We start from the raw sequence: 21,916 nt of genomic DNA on the forward strand, positions 1-21,916 counted from the left end.
TTTCCTTTATGCATCTAAATTCATTGAATTCCATTCTCCTGTGTGTTGTGCTTACCATTTAGGAATGGTTATTAGCATATCTAACACATTATGACTTAGGTTGAAATGATTTGTTTCTGCTTTATCTCTCATATGAAATTATAAGCTGCTGAGGTTAAGGACCGTGTTTTGTTTTGATATTTCTCACAAAGCATATTGCAGTGCCTTTAATGCAGTAGCTTCTTGCTGTGTTATTTCAATTCTATAGGAGAGAGCATTTGAAATAACTGTCATCTCTCTAATGAACACTCAATCTTCCATCAGTGCTTTTAGATCTCCTCCTTTCCACCCTTTACTTGAAACTATGAAATTATCTTGAATAGTATGAGAGCTTTTATTTCTCTAGTGAAATTTCAGGCAGTGAGGAATTAATTCAGCTGTCATTTTTGTCTCTTTTTTTTTCCAACATTTGCAGACATCTTAGATTTTATATTAAGATCATATATCTGTCATACAGATTATATTTTCTGCTTTATTCCATATTTAAATACTGATGACTTTCACCAACTCAACAGTAGAACTATCTAATTCAAGTCAACAAATAAAATAAATTTTGATTTTCGATCACCTTACTATTTATTTGACTCCATTAGAATATCATCAGTAAAACTGGAATATAAGTTCATTTCTAATTTTGCTATAACATTAGAGTCCTCAGTGATTGATAGGACCTTTACAGTTAGCTTTTTATTTTATAAGAAGGAGGCTGAGTCTAATTATTTCCAATTTTGAATTAATCATCAATTTCAGCACTAAATCTGCCTTTCCTTTTATAGATTTTATTTTATTGTGAGAAGATCAGGGTTGATGTTCAAAATTTTTATCAAGTAGATGGTGGGTTGGGTACTTGAAGCCCTTTTCTTTGCCAAGGTAACCTTTTAATTGCTAGGTTGTGGGGTGACCTGGAGAGTTCAGGAAAGTGTCTTTAGAAGCTGGAGTAGTAGGAGGCACATAGAGATTCTCACCAGAGGCTAAGCATCAATGTGAGAATAGACAGATGTTTCTAAATTTTTTAAAAAATATATTTTTATTGATTTTAGAGATGAAGGGAGAGAGAGATAGAAACATCAATGATGAGAGAGAATCATTGATTGGCTGCCTCTTGCATGCCCCATGCTGGAGATCGAGCCTACAACCTGGGCGTGTGCTCTGACTGGGAATCAAACGGTGACCTCCTGGTTCATAGGTCAATGCTCAACCACTGAGCAACACTGGCCAGGCTGTTTCTAAATTTTTACATTGGCATTTAATCTACTGATTCACACAACTTGAATCCTAATCTCTAGGCATTACCATAATCCCAAACTTGCAGACTTGAAAAATTATAATCATATTGATCCCTCCCTTGCTTTCATCCACCATATCCTGTCAACTGCCGCCTCTTCCATCGGTAAGAAATAGACAGTGAAATGATGCTGATTTTCTTAAAGTTAATTTTAAATTATGTACAGTCTCCACTGGGTTAAAAGATGGACTAAATATGGGCATTTATAAAAAGAGTATAAATACTTATTACAAAGTTAAAATGAGTTTTTGCAATAGTGTCATAATTTTTATAATATAATAGAAATAATAAGATAATCATAAGAAGATGATAGTAAGATACTGGAAGAATAGTAAAGAGAGCAACTAAGCCATAGAAAATAATTTTACAATGCAGCTTAGGGAAAGGGAATAGAAATCAAAATTAAAGAAAGTTTGAATCATAGAAATGGAAGAAAAAGAATTAAAGTCATAGAATTTAGCTATACTAATAAAAGGGTAACATGCAAATGGTCGGGACACCCTCATGCATAACAACTGATCAGCAGGCTATGTGTGCAGCAGGTGCAGGTGGGCGGGGATTTGCAGCGTTGAGGACTTGAATCACGCCATCACAATCCATCACCAGGAGGCCGATGGCCCAGTGGAGGCCTCCACACGGCGAGGCCTGGGGGTCCCTCGGTGCCATGCGGCATGGAGGCTGGTCCCCCAGCTCCAGCCTACCTCTTTGGGGCAGTCCATTGAGGAGCCTGGATGGGTGGGCAGGGCCTACCTCTTTGGGCCGATGGATTGTGGGACTTCCATGCTGTGACAGGGCACTGGCCAGGCTGGGGGACTTCCCCCCACCCCGAGTGCATGAATCTTTGCACCGGGCCACTAGTTTAGTTATAAAAAAAGAAGGAAATATATGGTGAAGGACTGAAGAATAGAACAAAATATTCTAGTGAACTCTGAAATGGGGCAAAAGAGTGGAGCTGAGGTTTTATAAATTTGTGTGAGAAAAGATGGGGGTTATAAGTCCACCTTTGCAAAATAAATAATTTTATATCTCTAGTGCCACCATTGCTGAATTAGGGTTAACTCTTTGGCATAAAAAATAACAAGATATCTGGAAATCTTAGTCTTTTATTTAGTCTGTAGACATAATTTAGTATTAAAACCTATAACTCTTGGAACCCAACATTCTACAGAAACTCAAGTGGAGGCCTGCTAGGGAGGTAGGCGATTTGTTTGAGGACAACCAAGATTCTATTTTTAATGAGAATAGACAGCATATATATATAGGTCTTGTTTTCTTCTCAGTTGAGCTACTCTATGTCTTTTGGTTGAAACATTTAAGCCATTTACATTTAAATCGATTATTGAGAGGTCCATATTTAGAGCCATTTTATTGTTTATAACTATGTTTCTATTTTATTTTATTATTTGTTTTCTAATTCTTAAAGAAGTCCCAATAAAATTTCATGTAATACTTGTTTGGTGGTAATGAACCCATTTAGGTTTTTCTTGCCTGGGAAGCTCTTTATTTTTCCTTCAAATCTAAATGATAGCCTTGCTGGGTAAAATAATCTTGGTTGTAGGTCCTTGCTTTAAAATACTTTCAATGTTTCATGCCAATCCCTTCTGGCCTGAAATGTTTCTTTTGAGAGATCAGCTGATTGTTTTATGGGGCTCCCTTGTAGGTAACTGTCTTTTTCTTGTTGCTTTTAAGATTCTATTTGTCATTTTTATTGTGATGCGTCTTGGTGTCCACCTCTTTGGGTTCAACTTGTTTGGGATTCTTTGCATTTCCTGGAATTGTGTGTCTTTTTCTTTCACCAGCTTAGGGAATATTTTAGTCACTATTTCTTCAGGTAAATTCTTAATCCTTTGTCCTTTCTCTGTCTCTCTTTTTCTGGTACCCATATGATGTGGATGTGTTATGCTGATATTGTTCCAAAGGTCTCTTAAACTCTCCTCATTTAATTTTTTTTTCCTTTTTGCTGCTATGATTGGGTCTTTTTACTGCCATGTTTTCCAAATCTCTGATTCATTCATCTGCTTCATGTAACCTACTGTTGATTCCTTCTGGTGTATCCTTCATTTTACATTTTCTATTCTTAATTTCTTACAGATTCTTCTTTATGGTTTCTATGTCCATTTTTAATGCTTACTATCTCTTTAAGTTCTCACTAAGTTTATCCATTCTTCTTCTAAGTTCCTTGAGGATTCTTATAACCATGGTTTTGAACTCTGTATCTGATAGATGACTTGCTTTCATTTCATTTAGTTCTTTTTCTGGGGATTTCTTCTGTTCTTTCATTTGTGGCATGTTTCTTTGTCTCGCCATTTTGGCTGCTTCTCTGTGTTTGTTTCTGAGTATTAGGTAAATCAGCTATGTCTTCCAGTTTGGGTATGGTAGCCTTATGGAGTAGGTGTCTTATGGGGCTTGATGGTGCAGTCTCTCTGAGCACCTGCACTAGGTGCTCCAGGAATGTCTGTTGTGTGGGTTATGTGAGTTCTCCTGTTATAGTTGAATTTTGATTGCTGTTAGCCTATTCGTGGGTGGGGTTAACTCTCAGGCTGGCTATGAGGATTGACTCAGACCACAGTATATGAGGTAGTGTGTGGGAGCTGAATTCATGAAGCGGAATTCGCCCAGCAGGGTCTGGTGCCTGCTGAGATCTCCCTTTGAGTGCGCTGTTTGTGGAGCTAATTGGGTCATGCTCTGATGTGGTCTGAAGTCCTCCACTGGGTCTGTTGTTCCTGGCCTCTTGGGAGGGATTCCAGTGCAGGTGGATGTCAGGCACTGCCTGTGATCAGCCCTGGGTTACCAGTTTCAGGCTATAAAGTGATTCACAATTTGTGGTTGCCTCTGCTGGGTCTGAGTGCACATGGGAGTGGCTAAGCTGCATACCAAGTCTAGCTTTCACAAGCCCCGAGCCCAGAGACAGGCCAGCAAAAGGCCCAAGACAGCTCGAGATCTACCTCTGCTTGCCACCTGCCTGTTAGCCCAGTCACAGAAAGAGGCTCTGGCGGTACTCGATTAGGGGGAGGTGGCTTCTTAGTGAGTCACCAGGTCAGCACCAGTGGTGTTCACCAGGTTGATACAGATTTAAACTCGGCACCAGTTCTGGGTTTGAGGTCACTCATCAAAAGTGTCAGGGTACACCAACACCAGCCCCCACCTACCAGGGCCTTATATACCTTGGTGGTAGAGCGGGGTCTCAGGGAATTTTCAGGGTGAGGACAAAAGAGTTCATCAGGCTAACAAAGACCAAGATTTAGCCCTGTGGAAGGAGGGCTTTGCGTAGGAGTGGTGGTTCCAGTGTGCAAGGGAAAAATGGTCCTTGATTTAGAACTACACAACTCAGTCTTTGCCACCTCCTGAGACTGCCCGGACCTCTTCAAGAGCCTTTCATGAATGTCTGCCCCAGGAGTCCAGACTGGAGGCAGCCAGCTGATCCTCCACAGGGCTAGAGCTTCTCAGGGCAGGGCCACAGGGAGTTTGGAGGGTCACGCTAGCGCATTCCCTTAGCTGATGCCATATGCAGAGTAGTGCTTGAGCAGGAAGCTCAAGCTTCCTGTGGGCAGTGTGGGTGAGGGACTCTGCACAGGGATCTTGGCAGCTGTACCTTTTGCCTTTTCCCCAAAGTCATACATCCTCCGAGCCACCCTCCCTCTGCTGTAGTGCAGGGTGAGTGGCTGCCAATGAGATTTTGTGTGCTGCCCCTTTAAGAGGGTGCTAGGTTTGTATCAGACACCTATCTCTCCCTGAAGGTCAGAATTCCTGCTGATCATCACAGTCAGATGTTATGCGGGCTCCTCTTTTTGGCTCTGGTACACTGGGCGGGGGGTCCAGCAAGAGGTGGAGACCCCACGCTCCTCAGGGTGAACTTTGAGGCTGAGATAACCCTTTGGTTCTCAGCCACTGCACGTGCGTGGGAGGCCAGCCCTTTTGCATCTCTGCCCTGCCTTCCAGTCTCAATGTAAATTTTTCTCCAAATCCTTGGCTATAGGACTTCTGTTTAGTTAGTCTTCAGTTGGTTATCCAGGTTGATTGTTCTATAATTTAGTGGTAATTCCAGTTTGGTCTTGAGAGGAGGAGAGTGTAACTTCCCCTTACTCAGCCATGATATGGGATAGGTCAGATTCTTTTGTGTGGTCTGATGATAGTAACATTACTTAAAAATACCACCACTACCACCAACACACATCTATGTGTGTTTTGGGGATTGTTAAAAAGAACTCAATGAGTTGCCTCTACATGGTTGGGGAGAGCCTTTTGTGAGTAGCAGACATTATTAACACTCTTCGGCTCTCTTTAGAAAATGACGACACATATGTATATGTATGTGTGTGTATACGCACAGATAGGTATATGCATGAATGTGTATATGTATATGTATTCTTCAGCAGCTGGGCTGCCTTTGGAGGTGAATTGGCAACGGTAGCCAAAGAGAGCCCAGTGTCAACTAAACATTCAATCAACCCTCTAGGAAATGACATCAAGATGATTTGTTCACCAAAGTTTGCAGTTTCTTGCAACTTTAGAAATAATTCACTTGGGTAACATTTATCCAGAACTGCACAATTGCCTCAAAAGTCTGAAAATCTAAATTTACAAAAAGTCTTAATAGGAAAAAGTCATTATATCTTCATATTATCCTCCAGTCTGTGACCGTGCTTCAGTCTTTCCGAGCCTCCAAACTTTTGTAGAGTATCGGCCAGTAATTTTGGCTAATGCCTTTCAATTTTTGTTTGCCTTATTTTTCTTATGATTAGATTTGATTATGCATTATTGTGTTGTCCTCACCAGTGTTTTCATATCCAGGGGTAGTTGATGACAATATATGGTTTGAAAATGTCACCCAATGCTGTTCGATTGTTTAGACCAGTGAAGAGACAAAAGAGGAAATGTATCTCTGACGAGACAAAGTTGGATTAGGTCACAGGGGTTGGAAGTAGGAGATAATGAACTCTTCTCCCTGTGTCTTACTTATGCTGCACACTTCCAAGCTACCACAAGGTAGAGCAGGACAGATTCCTCTGTGAAATCATTCATGGTGCCTGAGCTCCCTTCCTAACTCTGAAATTCACTCTGAAAGGTCTAAGACTTCCAGGGGTGGGCAAACTTTTTGACTCGAGGGCCACAATGGGTTCTTAAACTGGACCGGAGGGCCAGAACAAAAGCATGGATGGAGTGTTTGTGTGAACTAATATAAATTCAAAGTAAACATCATTACATAAAAAGGTATGGTCTTTTTTTTTTTTTAGTGTTACTCATTTCAAACGGGCGGCTGCGGCCGTAGTTTGCCCACGGCTGGTAAGCTTTTGTCTGAACCTGATTTTCTGCTTCAGTAGCCTGGGGATAGTGATAGTGGAAAGAAGAGCACTAAATGAGTAAAAAGCATTCCAAATAATTTGATTGCTCTCTGACCTTATTCATGTGCTCAAAACAAGCATTAAAAGACAGGGTTGGTTGAAAACCAACATACAACTTGCATTATGATTAAAGTGGAAAGTTTATATTGAAGGTACTCATTATGTCTGGAATAATAGGATATTACTGTAGAATCACTCCTCATAAGAGCCTTTGAATTTTACACATGATGAGAAATTATAATCAGATCAATCAATTAAAGGCACAGCATTAATCTCTTCCTTAATCATTGACTTTGATGGATATTTTAATTTTATTCAGGAGGCAAATAAGGCTTGTGCTTGTGTGTAAATAAAAATGAAAGGATTGTGAGTATAAAGACTTTTGCTTGTGCTCCCTGTTGAATACAGTGATTTTCTGGTTACCTGATCTGAAATGAATTGTAAGTCAGTGGCATAAGAGAGCACAATACCATAATTCAAGGTGCCATGTTTTGCCTACGAAGCATAAATATTTAAACATTTGCATTACTATTTCTGAACGAGTGGATTAAGTAGCTGTGACATATTAACTCATGTTCTTTTGGGTATGATTGAAATATTACATTCAATCCATACACCCCTGTGGGGGGAAAAACACACAAATCCCTGTGTTCTCTGAAACGTTAAGAAGAAAATCTCATTTCAATGTCTTGCTTCCTTAACTGGTGCCAGCTTTGTGATATGATATAGCAGCCATGTTGCAGGTGAGAATTTAAGATTTCCATTCGGAGGAGCAGTACACAAGTGCACCCCAGTCTCCCTACTTTCTCTAAAAGTTGTGTATAAATTGAAATTTAGAAAATCAGAAGCAGAGCTGGAAACCTAAAGTGCTGCTTTTTTGTGTGTTTTATTTTTAAAGGGAAGGTTGTTTATGCAATGCATTTTATGTTTTGTAAGCTTGTTATTGTAAGTATTAAAGGGTATTAAGCAAGATTTGTTGCTTCCACTTCCAAGACCAGGACTTCCTTATATCTAGGACCATGTACTGACATTCTATTTTACAGAGGTCATATTAGTCTTATCTATAAAAAATATATAGGTCTTAGCAGGTAGTGTTTTTTAATGGAAAATGATAAGTATTTCACTGTAATAAAATTTATTATTGCCGAAACCGGTTTGGCTCGGTGGATAGAGCGTCGGCCTGCGGACTGAAAGGTCCCAGGTTCGATTCCGGTCAAGGGCATGTACCTGGGTTGCGGGCATATCCCCAGTAGGAGATGTGCAGGAGGCAGCTGATCGATGTTTCTCTCTCATCGATGTTTCTAACTCTCTATCTCTCTCACTTCCTCTCTGTAAAAAATCAATAAAATATATTTAAAAAAAAATTTATTATTATTATTATTATTATTATTATTATTGGGTAAATAACACAACCATAGATAATTGTATACCCTACCCCCTACCCCAGATAATGCATTTGCCAAATTCCCAACTACTATATTGCTATTGTCAGATATTTTAATTCTACACGTATTTTAAATCTCACCAGACATTATAATAATTTTATAGCCAATATTGACACATTATTGTTACCAAAAGTCCATACTATATTCAGATTTCCTTAATTTTTACCTAGTGTCCTTTTACTGTTCTATGATTCCATCCAGGATACCATATTACATTTAGTTGTCTTATGGGCCTATAGGCACCTCTTGGCTGATGTGTGTGTTTTTTTATGGCTAGGCTATGGATGTGGACTTTTGAGAGGAAAACCAGAGGTAAAGTGCCATCTTTATCATGTCATGTCACACTATCAGCATGAGTTACCACTTTTGATGTTGACCTTGAGCGTTTGACTGAGGTAGTGGCTGCCAGGTTTCTCCACTATCAGCTACTCTTTGATCCCCTTTCTACACTGTACTCGTTGGAAAGAAGTCACCATGCACAGCCTACGCTAAAGGAGAGGGAGTTACACTCCTCTTAAGGGCAGAATATCTACATAAATTATTTGGCATTCTTCTGCATTGGAGTTTTGTCTCTTCTTCCCATTTATTTTGTTATCCAATCATTTATTTATGTTGTGGACATTTATTTTATCCTTTGAGTTATAATACAAATAACTCCCTTTGATTTAAATACAACTTTCTCAGCCTGACTACTGGCAGTGTGAACTGGGAATAGAAGAAATCTCCCAAGGAATATGTTCCTTTAAAGTTTATCTAATTTACATTGTCTGGGGGATGTGTAACTTTTGAAAATTAACATTAGTTCCAATGTGTTCACAAGCCACAACACTGTCCACACAGCATTAAGAGCAAGGTGCAGGATGGGGAGCCATTTCCACCTGGGATCAGGCGGAGCAGAACTGCGGAGGACCCACCACACACTGGCTCTTTCTGCAAATCTGCTTCCTGTCAATTTACCGACGGGCAAAAATAGTGCACATTTAAGTTTAACATAGGCAGAGCTTCAGGACAGGGGAAGGGTGCTCCTCCCAGGGATTCAAGACTCATCAAAAGGCTTGAAATTGACATTTTACTGTAGAATTCTTTGCCTTTACTTATATCACTTCCACCAACATTGTGCTTAAAACTGTGTTTGTGTGTGTTAGGGGGTGGAGGGTGTTCAGAAATGCAAAAGTTAGCTTTCTTCAAGAAGTGTAAAGTTTACCAGGGAGATATAAAACTTACCCTCAAACCATTATAACACAAGTTAGAATTCGCAATAGATGAAGCCTAGAATGTGTGGTTAACAGCGTGCTCCTTGGATTCAGACAGAGTTGGAGTTTGGGTTGTGAGTCCACCGCTTAGGAGTTGAGTTGTTTTAGAGAAGATACTTCACTTCCCAAAGACCTAGTTTCCTCATCTGTAACATCAGGGTAACAACCTCTGTGTGTTATTTATTACACGTAATTGTGCTCATGATATATTTATGTAAATGAATTAACACAGTTTTGAACACATAGTAATTGCTCAATAAATGTTAGCCTTATAATCCTATATAATCAAAGAGAAACATGCAAATTAGCCATCCCTCCACTACGCTTAAGCCACACCCACCACCCACACCCTCCAGCCAATGAGGAGTGGGGGCGGGGCAGGTACTTCCCCCATGTTGCCATGGCGATGCTGGGGAAGTTCCAGCCCCATGGCCACTTGTGCATGCACAGGTGCAGGGAGACGGGGTCAGGGCAGGTGCTTGCTCTCACACGGGCGCTGGGGAGCTGGAGGTGGGGTGGGGCGTGCAGATGCCCCCAGGGAGCCAGGGTCAGGGCGGGAGCTTGTGTGTGCATGGGCGCTAGGGAGCTGGGGATGGGACGGGGTGCATGGACTCCAGGGAGCCGCCGTCGGGGTGGGAGCTGCCCCCGTGTTGCCATGATGATGCGGGGGAAGCTTTCACCCCATTGGAGTGTGTGGGCGGGCGCTGGTGAAGGTTCTCGCTCTGCAGCTGCTTGCACGCGCCAGCACCAAAAGGCCTGTGTCCCCGGGATAGGCGTCCTCGGGAGCCAGGCAACCCTGAGCCTGTAGGCCCGTGCCTAGGCCCGGAGCGGCTGGGGCCCCAGAATGTGACAGAGGGTGCACGTCCGGCTAAGGGGACTCCTTCCCTCCCTACCCCCATGCATGAATCTTCGTGCACCGGGCCTCTAGTTATTATAAATATTTAAATAATTTCAGTTATCTTTCTGTTCTAATAGAGGCTACATTTTATATTGAAATATCATTAGTAAAATTGTGAAATGGAGAAAGTTCAGGATGTCTGGGAATGTGGCCCAGCCCCATTTTGTCCAGAGTCTGGTATGTGTGTGGAGAAGTCCTGAAATATGAGGTAAATCTGGAAGGGTCAATCAAGTTGAAGCTTTAAGAGTTTGTTGAGAGAAAAATTGAGGAATCAGATGTAAATCAGATCAGGGAGTAAACTCATTTTGTAAATGTAGTCAGAGAGGCTTATAGTACAGGAAAGTTATTTTAGTTTCAATTAAGTTAATAGGAAATAGCGAAACAGTATTATTGAATCACAAGGAAATTGTGATTTATTATGAAAATCTTTTGTCATATTTCTCTGTATAGTGAAAGTTGTTTCAATGTTATACCATTGAAAATCATGAACAGATATAAATATATAGCACATTTAATTTTCCTCCCTTTAATCTTAATAAAATCTAGGAATAATTGATGATGGGGGAAAAGATAATTATAAGAATAAATCAGTGAAAACCATGTTTAATACTTTTTTAAAGTACTAATCTATAATTTAATATAGTTTTTTAAGTAGGACAGGTAACAAAGAAAACTATAAAAATGTCCAATATTTTGAGACATCTATAACAAAATTGACCTGAGAATCTCTCTACTTGTCCACCCAAATTCTCTGATTTATTCTGGAGACAAGGCTCCTTGTCTTACTTCTAAGAATGACTATTTTATTGTGCTACTTACTGCCTTATGTTCATGAACTTTGAACACATTCTCACCTCTTGATCATCCATTTTTAATTTCACAGAAATGTCTCAGAGGCTGAAAAGCAATTTGTGACTCACTTAATTCATTTTCTCCTCTATAACACAAGAATAGCATTTCATTTTTTTGATATGCAAATTCATTTTTTTATTCAAAATAGCCATCTTGAACAAGATTCAGAATGGGGGGCACATTTTTACTCATTTTTAAATTTATGTATGTCCTCTTATTCTTAAAAGTATCCAAGGCAGCTTATAATAAGATATAATAAACATCTATCCTAATAAAAGGGTAATATGCTAATTAGACCTGACATCTTCCAGACTTCCTTCCTGACAAAGCCAGGAGTGTGGCTGGCCTGCAAACTCCCTGCAGCCCCTCGTCCAGGCCACCCTGGCCCCCTGTGGGGACCCCCATCCCGATGGGGGGCATGGCCATCCTGCAAACCCCTGGCAGCCCCTTGCCCAGCCTGTCCTGTCTCAGCGGGTACCCCCATCCTGATGGGGGCATGGCCGGCTTGAAAACAGCCCCAGACCCCTCGTTTAGGCTGTCCCTGCCCCCTAGCTGGGACCCCCACCCTGATCGAGGGCAGGGCCAGCCTGAAAACCCTGTGGCCCCTGTCCTGGCGACCCTGCCCCCCAGTGGGGATCTCCCCACCCCGATCCAGGGCCCCCATCATGGCAGGCCAGCTGGCCCCCACCTGTGCACCAGGCTTCTATCCTATATAATAAAAGGGTAATATGCAAACTGACCCTAATGGCAGAACAACCGCTGGACCAGTCACTATGAGACACACTGACCACGTCTTAGTCCCTTTTTCTGGCTGGCAGACTCTGATTGCTTGATGGCCACCCGAGACAGGGGCGGGGCCAGTGAGTGGGCGGGAACAGCTGACCTCTTGGTCCCTTCCCCTGGCCATCAGGCACCAATCACCCTATGGCGAATGGGGAACCGGGAGTCGGTGGTGGCAGGGGGCAGGGCCGGCTTGCAGGCAGCTGGGGAAGATGGCCCTGATTGCAGGCCAGGCCTAGGGACCGTACCCGTGTATGAAATTCATGAGCTGGGCCTCTAGTATTATATAAAGCACATAGTAAATTCTGGTGAACTACACAATGTGAGGAAATTGAAGCCAGGAGAAAATATTGGAGAACTATTGGAAAAGGCTGTAGGGGACAGTGCAGAGAGTTGTACCCCAGGCTGAGAGTTGTACGACCTGGGGCACGGAAGCTGATACGCAATGCAGTCCACCCTCCTTTCCCGAGAACTGCCTATCATTATGGAAAGATTTACAAACCTTGTGGCTGAAACAGTTTAGTCCTGGAGGCACCCACTCTTTACAACCCTGGCCCCTATTGCCTGCAATCTGGTCCTGGGGTGCCTGGAGGCACCTATCCTCTGTGACCGCCCTCACTCCACCCCGCCCCCCCCCCCAGCCTGCATGTTTTGTAATCTATAATGATTCTACCTTGCCTACTTTCCCATGCTTATAATTCCTACTTTCCCACATAATCTTTGTCCTTCTACCCAATATAAGTAGCTGGCTTATGGGGAGAGGCAGAGCAGATCTTTGTGGATGACCTGCTGCTCTCCTGTACTGCTGGCAGTATTGGAATAAACATTCACATATGATTCAACCCTGTCTCTGCTTAATTGGCTCAAGTAGTGACAGGCAGCCCGGACCCCTTGGTTGTCCAGTTACAACTGGACTGGCTTTATCTAGATGGATGTATTACTTGGGACTTGATTAATTACATTTACTTGAGAACAGTAAATATTGTTTATCTCTACCAAGTTTTTGATTAGTGTTAAGTGGCAGGAATTTAATGTTAACAATAAGAGTTGAATTTAAACAGTTAACCAAGTGGGATTAGGATTTGTAAAATCAGAAAATTGCCTAATGGCTTAAATGATTCAGGCATTATTTTTAAGGCCTCTATAATAGATTCCTACCACTCATGTGGTGAGCTCTGGTTATATTAGGCTTGTCCATACTTATCAATATCAAAGTGTTGTGGTGGAGTCCTATAAATAGAACCTTTATCTCAGTAATTTTTACTTAAGATATCAGAAACACGCATAACAATGAAGGAGGATTGATTCAAAACAGAATCTCCCTAATTTAAGTTGTTAAGATCTGCAGAGAAAGATATCACAAGTATTAACTTGCACTTCTGAAGGTCAAAGAGAATTATTTATAAGAAATGTGTATCACTGCCCTAGCTGGTTTGGCTCAGTGGATAGAGCTTTGGCCTGCAGACTGGAGGGTCCTGGGTTCGATTCCAATCAAGGGCACATGCTTGGGCTGCAGGCTCGATCCCCAGTAGGGGGCGTGCAGGAGGCAGCCGATCAATGATTCTCTCTTATCATTGATGTTTCTGTCTCAATATCTTCCTCTCCCTACCTCTCTGAAATCAATAAAAATATATTTAAAAAAAAGAAATGTGTACTGTTTTATAATTTTCCTGTGTATCTTGAAAGAGTGAGAGTGCTAGGGATTTGGGCTCATAAATGCAAATATATTTATCACAGCCTTCAATTAACTCCCCCCCCACCACCACCATTTTCATGTGTATAGATCTACTTCTGAAAATTAAATCTTGAAGAGGTTAAGGTGATACTGGGGTAGAGGAGTGCCATGTATAGAATACTGTGATAATGTAGAAGATCTTTGAGATAGAACTGGAGGCTAGATATCTAAGTGAGCTATATTTTAAATAATTCTTTAAAAAAATTTTAAATATGTTTTTATTGGTTTCAGAGAGAGGAAGGAAGAGGGAGAGAGTGATAGAAACAGTGTTGACCATTAATGATGAGAAAGAATCATGGATTAGCTGCCTCCTTCATGCCCCCTACTGGGGATGAGCCCGCAACCCAGGCATGTGCTCTAACCAGGAATAGAACCATGACCAGGGTTTCATAGGTCAGCGCTCAACCATTGAGCCACACCGGCTGGGCAATAATTCTTTTTAAAGAAACACTTCTTATTGCAGAAATTCTAATCAAATGAAATGACAGCTAGTGTTTTTCTTCCACATTCCATCTTTTAGAAATTGTATTTGCTTGGCTAGACACAACTTTTTGTGGCTTGTCATTGGTCATCAGGTCTATGGGAGGTTTATAGATTTTAGTGACTCAGCTAAGCATTAAACCAAACCCGGGTGGCGGGGGGGGGGGGGGGGTAAGGGGGGCAGGCGGGGGGGGGGATGTTCATTTTTATGATAATGAACAGATTTCATTTGCAAAGCAAATGGACCAATCTTAATTTCTATGATAAGAATAGCAGCAAGATCCCTTATGTTTATTATAGGACTTTAGTTCCTACAGTCTTCATCTTCTTCCTCTGAGGCGCTACATTTTACCATGGGACGGATACCAACATTTCACCCTTATTTCTTAGCAGTTTGTGTTCAACCTAGTGCTGACCATTAAATTAGCAAAGAGTAGTGGAATATAGTTCCCTCTAAACTGCTGAATGCATAACATGTCTTAAAGTTGCATAGGTCAGTCTCAGTGATCATGCTGATACGCATTTTATAGTTGGTGCTAACACATGCTTACTCAACCCTTCCCCCTCCCGCCGAAACTGAGAAGGCATCTGTAGAAGGCCTGCTTTCTCAGTGGCTATTGCTTTTAAAAGGTGAAGAAACTCAGAATAACCATGTTGGATATTCACGGTATACTTTTCAATTGTCCTTATTGAAAATAAGGCTTGGTGTCTATTATCCATGTTAACAAGGGATAAACTTTTAAAAAGAGTGTCCTATTATATCCTGATCACAGGAAAGTTTGGTGATTTTTTATATTTGTGATTATTCACATGTGTAATAATAAATTTTTGAGTGTCTTAAACTTTCATCCCAATAAATAATTATTTGGATACACAGGAGTTGAAATGTTTTTGAAATCTCAGTTGTTAAGCTAATGTTCCTGTTTAAAATATTAATATTGGTGGGATAAATTAAATATTATTTAAATGTTAACAAAATGCAGTTTTTGAGTACACAAAATTTGTGGTTAAAGAACAATGAAATTACGTATCAGTCTCCTTTAAAGTATAAGCTAAGCTATGTTTATAACAATATCAAGCATTTTCTTCATGATTAAACTATACATTTCTTAAAAACTTTAAACATAATTGACAGATATATGAAAACTAATACTATATGTTTTTTTCTCCCTTAATTTTAGTCATGATTTCATTGGAGAGTTTACAACGAGCTACAGGGAACTTTCTCGAGGGCAGTCACAATTCAATGTGTATGAGGTAAGAGGAATTTTATTTTATTATTTCCTCTGGAATAAATATATTTATGCTTTAAAAGTATAGACTTTGCAAAGGATAGTTGTCAAAGGTTAACTTAGTACAGATATATATGTATATATGAATCTTTAAAATTATTGACAGACTTGTTTCTGAGATTAAACGATATTATTTCTCTTCAAGTGACATGGTCTTTTAAACCTATTTTGAGACATTTAAAGTTTTTGCCTATGTAACTTTTTCTTATTTTTAAAAATTTCAATAGGATGCAAGTTTATTTTTTTCTTAAGCTTCACGCTTCATGTTTGCCTTCCCACCAACCTCCTCCTTAGTCCTTTTAAATATAAAGAGTAAAATATGCATTTTAGTTGTGTCAGCATGGTGATGTAAAATGAACTGTACTTGGCTTAGTGTGTTTGTGCACATTCACTGTGGTTTAGATGAAGACTAAAGGGAATGGCAAGGCATGATTCAGTTGTTAAAGAAATCTAAATTATTAAAGCAAACACACTGGTGATTTCTGCCTTAACTGCCAGGTCTGTGTTTTAGCACTGTTAATCCTTGAGCTATGTTATCTGTACATTCTCTATATTTCTAAATTTAAAATACATGGATAGCAGTTGAGAATATCTCAGTATTTAGTCAATAATGGTAACTATTTCCCTGCCAGATTGATGCTAAAATTGACCTCTTTTAATTAAGAGTGGAGGAACCACCTCCTTCTACCACCTTACTGGCCTAAAGCAGTTGTATTCCATGCATTCATTCATGCATTAACTTATAAATGAAATATTTATTACACGGCTTCTATATTCTCACTCTGTATCCGGCCCTGGGGACACAAAGATGAATAAAAATTTCAGTGTCTGATGGGTGAGACAAACGCAGGAAATATATTTAGTGTATTTTGAAAACTGCTATATATAATAGTATATACTTAGTAGACTATGAGATATTTGGGTTGGAGGCAAACTCAACCCAAGAAAGCTTTGTAGGCAAGGACAAAGATGGAGTAATGGATCAATTTTTATATCTAAGTCTTTCAAGGAAGGAATATTAAGGCTCTAAACAGGTAATGAACGCAATATAAGACAGGCTGTACTTACATAGAAGCCTGTTTTCTCTGTCTACCCTCAAAGCTGAGGAGGAACGGCCTGTGTACCAGTGCTCCTGGTACTTTGGACGCATCTACTGCCAGTCACCACATAAACCTCCACAAACCAGCCACTCTGCGTGCGTTGGTGCACTCCTTATGTGTCCCAACAGTGTAAACTCTGGCTTGGCCCTCACCTGCCCTTTCAGCAGATTCGTGGTCAGCCAGTAATTAAGAATTAGAGCTTCCTCGGGTCTTTCCTGGCCATGCAGAGACCTGCTCATATACTTGACCTTCTAGATCCCAGCCATATGCCTGAGCTTTTAAAAATCTAGATTAGTTTGGCAGGTAAAGTTTGTCTGGATTTGTGGGATTATAGCATTATCTCCAGAATTGCAGTTATACTGGGTTGGAACTCATTTTGAGGCTATTGCTAGGTCTACAGTGGGGTCCTCGGTTGGTGTGCTTATTACCAGGGGCTCGATTGGTCCCTAGGTGGAAGAGACTGGCTTAGTGCCTTGCTCAGTAGGATGCTACTGGGTCTTCAGTCAGCTAGCCTGTTACTAGGTGCACAGGTAGGTGTGGCTTCTGCCAGGTGCCTGGGAGGTCTCCCCGCTTAGTGGGCCGGACCTGGGCCATGCCTAAGAGGGCCTGGAACTCAGCCCCGTGGCTCTTTCAGGTTCCATAGCCAAGACTGAGATCCGTAGATCTGGCTCTGGAGGCACAGATGAGCATGTGTCCTGTTAGGCCCCTGGGTGGGCTGGACCCAAATATAGGGATATTTCAGGATCTCCTGAGGTGCACACGAATGTTTTATAGTGGGTCTCTGTGTCAGCAAGATTGCTTACAACTGTGGCTGGGTGGGTCTGGAAGTGAGCGTTGGGCCCTTTAAGGATCTAAGGAGTTGCAGATAGGACCATTACCCTGGATCTGCAGGACTGTTGGTGGACTGCAGCTGTGAAGGGGCTGGGCCCAAGTAAAGGGCCCTTTTAGGATCTCCAAGAGTGCAGAAGGCGATGTGTCCTGCTGGATCCATATGCCAGCAAGCCGTCAGACTTTTTTAATCTTTATGATTTTTTGCGCTCTGTTTCAGCCAACCTGGGCCAATTACTTTTTTCTCTTTCTAGACCATTGCATTTGTCTATCCCCTTTCATTGGAGTCCTAGTTTAAATGAATAAATTCTGGTTCAAATAATACTTACTTATAAATTCTTCATTTCCCTATTAAAATGCGCCCTTTACATTTTGGATTGAGACGTGCTGAAAGATCCTTTCTTAAGGCACTTATCCTGTTAGATTGATTTATCCTATTAGATTAACAGGCTTTCCTCATCTTCATGTTCTCTCTATCCTCCCATATAGAGAGAATATTACTGCACTGTAGAATGCAGTAATAGTTCTCATGGCACAAACAGCCCCAAATTCAGTCTTTTGTCCACAAATTTTACCTTTACCAATTATTGTGCAGCCTGGGTGTCTGGTTGACATTATTACCAGAATAAAGCAATATAGTCCATAGAGCCCTTATATATCTACATATTTGGGTGATCTGCTATGTTAGTGTATTTAACCTACTGAAAAATTAAGTCTTTTGACTATACTTTTCTGTCACAACGTATATATATTTTTTCTACAAAGCACTTATTGTTATTTAGAACCTTCAGTATTAAAAGTCTTTCTCATATCAAGAGATGCAGATGGGTAAGAGTAATCAATGCATAACGTCTTGAGAACATTAATAAAATAAAGCTTTTTAAGAAGAATGAATAACCCTAGTAACTATAGCAGAGGAATTTTGGCTAAATGACTGCAGGAGTCATAATAAAGGCATTGGTGAATGAAGAAAGGCATAAGAAGTAAAGGGAGCAGGTTGAGCTACACATTTTAAAATAATTTTAGTATCAAACCTAACACATTGCAATTCTTTCATCTTTTTAAGGTGGTGAATCCCAAAAAGAAAGTAAAAAAGAAAAAATACATTAATTCGGGAACAGTAAGTCAAGTATTATGTTATTCTTTAAGGATTCAAACAAATGAATGACAATGTATATGTATAACAGTTTTCATCAGAATCAAAGCAACTCTTCACTTAGAATTTTAATATGAAGGTATATAATAGAAAAATAAACTGCCATGGGAATGTTTCTAATGGAGAACACCTTGTAGGAGATAGTGAGCCAGCTCTCTGCAGGTTGCTCTAGGTCAGTGGTTCTCAACCTGTGGGTCGCGACCCCTTTGGCGGTCGAACGACCCTTTCACAGGGGTCGCCTAAGACCATCCTGCATATCAGATATTTACATTACGATTCATAACAGTAGCAATATTATAGTTATGAAGTAGCAAGGAAAATACTTTTAGGGTTGGGTCACAACATGAGGAACTGTATTTAAAGGGCCAGAAGGTTGAGAACCACTGCTCTAGGTCAAGGGGGTCATAATGCCTGTGAGGGAAGCTGAAGTTTTGTTAAGAATAATTCTTCTTTGGAACCACCCTAGAGAGAATCAGGCAGACATGAAAAAATGTAAGTGGGAGTGAAAAATACTATAGTCCTTATAGGCTAACCTTAATTATTATGACTCATTTTACAGCATGAGAAAGTACTTGTTTATAGTTCATTAACATTTACAACTCTGTAGGAATGCTTCACTAAATCAGTGCAGAAGGTGCAAAAATGAAAGTATCCTAAAATTGTGAAAAATCAAAATCATCCTATTTTGATAAAAAAAATATACTGAAGATTTTACCCTAAAACTAATTCTCTTTGGGGGAAGCAACTTCTGCATTCTCTCCAAGTTTCCTTTTAAACATTTCTATAAAGCAAGACACCTGAAATATTAGATGGCCTCATTACAGAACCATGGCAGAGACACACATTTCCTTTGACACAACGAAGCTTATTCATTTTGATTTTTTAGTTTTAGCCATTTTTCAACTCCCTTTCATCTTTTCTTTTATCTAAAATGAGAAGTAACACAGTGTCCTTGAAAATAATTTTTATGCTATTCTTTAAAGGAACTAAACCGGTCATAGAAATTAGTTAGTTAAAAATTTTTAGCCCTTTTCCTTCTGATAATTTTAAATGTAAGAAAAATCAGTCCTGCAGATTTTAATAAAGAATATCTTTGAATTTCAAATGCTAGAAAATATGATTTTCTCCCTAATAGTTGGGGGCGGGGGGTCCATTTGGGGTTGCAATTAGTACTAGCTGGTGATCCTGCCCTGTTTTTCTCTTTCATTCTTTATTTCTTTCCTTTCTTTCTTCCTTTCTTTCCTTTTTTTTTTTTTTTTTTTTTTTTTTTTTCAGGTAACCTTACTCTCTTTCTTGGTAGAAACAGAAGTTTCATTCCTTGACTATATTAAAGGAGGGTAAGTCATTTTCTGAAATTGTTTTATTGTCCAATCATTCCTTTAAATGTGTGTAGCAAGTGCTACCACTAGGTAATAGACAACTGAAATAATCACTTTTATTATGTTTTGATGGCAGATGAATTGCACTTTTGTTTCAGACCTATGAGATAAATTTATATGCCAAGAGCTATTACTTTTAGAAAAAATTGTAACTTTTCTTTGACCAAAAGAAAAAAACTATTGTGTTAGTAAAAGCTGTAAAGGTATATGTGCTTTCATAGAATGTTTTCATTTGTCTGACACCTGGGACTTTTTAACTTCACTTTTTATTATTTTTAAAATTGAAGAAAAATTTTAGCTGAAGGCTTATTGCAAATGTTTATTCTAGCTCCAGATTATTAAAGAATGTATCTTGCCATGAAATCATAATGCAGATATGGATGGTGAATAATCATTTAGTTGCTCCCTAAGCTTCTAGAAATATATATTAGAAAAAAAATTGGTGGTTGTAATCATTCTTAAAATTTGCCAGAGTCCATACAGACCCTGTCTAGGTAATGTATTATGGATTTTGCTCCTATTTTTTTAAAATCTAACCAAGCATCCCCAGAGATTGCAAACAATCATCTATTACCATATGGTCTAAAATATCCACATTTTCTAATTTATTTGCTGTCACCTTGTATTTACAATATATAAAAATGGTAAGAAGACAGATTTGAATTTTGCATAATTTCATGGCAAATAAGAGCAGACAGAGACAAAACTCATGTAAATCTCTTCCTAATTACGATTCAGCAAGAGTTTATTTTTATTTTTAATACTCGTTCACTGATTAATTGTCATGAGGCAGAAGAAGAAGACAGGATGGAAGACTGAGGGGGCAAGAGGAGCAAGGATAGTTTCCCCCAAAAGAGAGAGCTTTCTCCATTTTGCTCTTATTTAAGGAAACAAAACAAACAAAAACAATGCTTGCCTAAGTGGAGAATCTTGGCTATATATAGACAACTTGCAACCTGCCACCTGGCTACACAGTCATAGAAGCTATGGTGGTTCTTTCAATAAAGTTAAAGGAAAGCATACTAAGTGGAAGAAATGTTTGCCAGCCCTCCTTAGTATTCCCGGGTCTGCACATATTCTTATTTTTATAAGATGGGATAATAAAACACCGTGTTTATAAAAATAATAATAATAATCATAGACCCTGGCCAGTGTCCTTAGTGGTTAGAGTGTCGGCCTATACACCTAAGGGTTGCAAGTTCCATTCCAGGTCAAGGGCATGTATCTGGGTTGCAGGTTAATTACCACCTGTGCTCCCTCTCTCTCTTTTACCCTCCCTCCTTCCCTCCCTTCCACTTTCTCAAAAAATCAATGGAAAAAATATCCTCAGGTGAGGTTTTTTTTTAAAAAAAGATACCTTCTTAGTAGCTGTAGCAATAAAGAAAGGTGGTAAGACAATGGATATCTCAGCATAGTCTCTCTTTTTTTTGCCATAAGGAGACTTTACTGAAAACAGAAAACCGGGCGAACCAAGTATTACAAACAGGAATGTAGACTCGTAGCAAAACAAAACTGGGGGGGAAGGGGAGGCGAAAAAAAAGAAAAAAGCAAAAAGGATGGGGAGGAAAGGTGGAAGGGTGTCTGTTGGAAGAACGGAGGGGGCAGGGGCAGAAAGCAAGGAAAGGGAGGAGTAGTTTTCTTCTTCCTATTTCTTAAAAAAAAAAAAAACAACACAAAAAAACACGCACGCACACAACCAATGTTTGTTCCCGAGTAGAAACATAAATAGGGCAGAATCGGACACTGTTCTCTCTTCCAAATGCAAAAAAGTAAAAGAAAGGGCAAGAAATGTTTAGAAATGTCAGCATAGTCTTTTTAAACTAAAAATAAAGTGTTTGCTCTATCTGGCTTATTTTCCTGTTGAAATAATAATTTGAAGTTTTAAAATGTTAAAAATGTCTTTTGTTTTACTCTGTGGGCATGTTTTAGGTATGTGTGTGTGTGTGTAGGTATGTGTTTGTGTGTGTGTGTGTGTGTGTGTGTGTGTGTGTGTGTGTGTGTGTGTAAGAAATACCCAATATGTTTTGTCAGCAGGGAAAATCTAATAACATT

At 39.8% G+C, this 21,916-nt stretch overlaps 1 protein-coding gene across 15 annotated transcripts in view; it reads left to right on the forward strand.

The window, feature by feature from the left end:
- The window catches only part of CPNE8 (copine 8), a 197,581-nt gene that overhangs the window by 111,727 nt on the left and 63,938 nt on the right, over window positions 1-21,916 (forward strand). For 12 of the 15 annotated variants that reach the window (XR_004966369.1, XM_036301658.1, XM_036301655.1 and 9 more), the window contains 3 exons: window positions 15,291-15,366; window positions 18,396-18,449; window positions 19,761-19,822. Coding sequence is in view for 13 of the 15 variants with exons in the window: in XM_036301658.1 (XP_036157551.1) it covers window positions 15,291-15,366; window positions 18,396-18,449; window positions 19,761-19,822 (192 nt within the window). In the remaining 2 variants the exon portion in view is untranslated. Of the gene's footprint in view, window positions 1-15,290; window positions 15,367-18,393; window positions 18,450-19,760; window positions 19,823-21,916 lie in introns of those variants that run through there. The other 3 variants (XM_036301665.1, XM_036301666.1, XM_036301667.1) reach the window with 2 other exon arrangements.

The sequence above is a fragment of the Myotis myotis genome, unplaced genomic scaffold, assembly GCF_014108235.1.
Source record: "Myotis myotis isolate mMyoMyo1 unplaced genomic scaffold, mMyoMyo1.p scaffold_m19_p_3, whole genome shotgun sequence".
In the NCBI taxonomy this organism is placed as follows: domain Eukaryota; kingdom Metazoa; phylum Chordata; class Mammalia; order Chiroptera; family Vespertilionidae; genus Myotis; species Myotis myotis.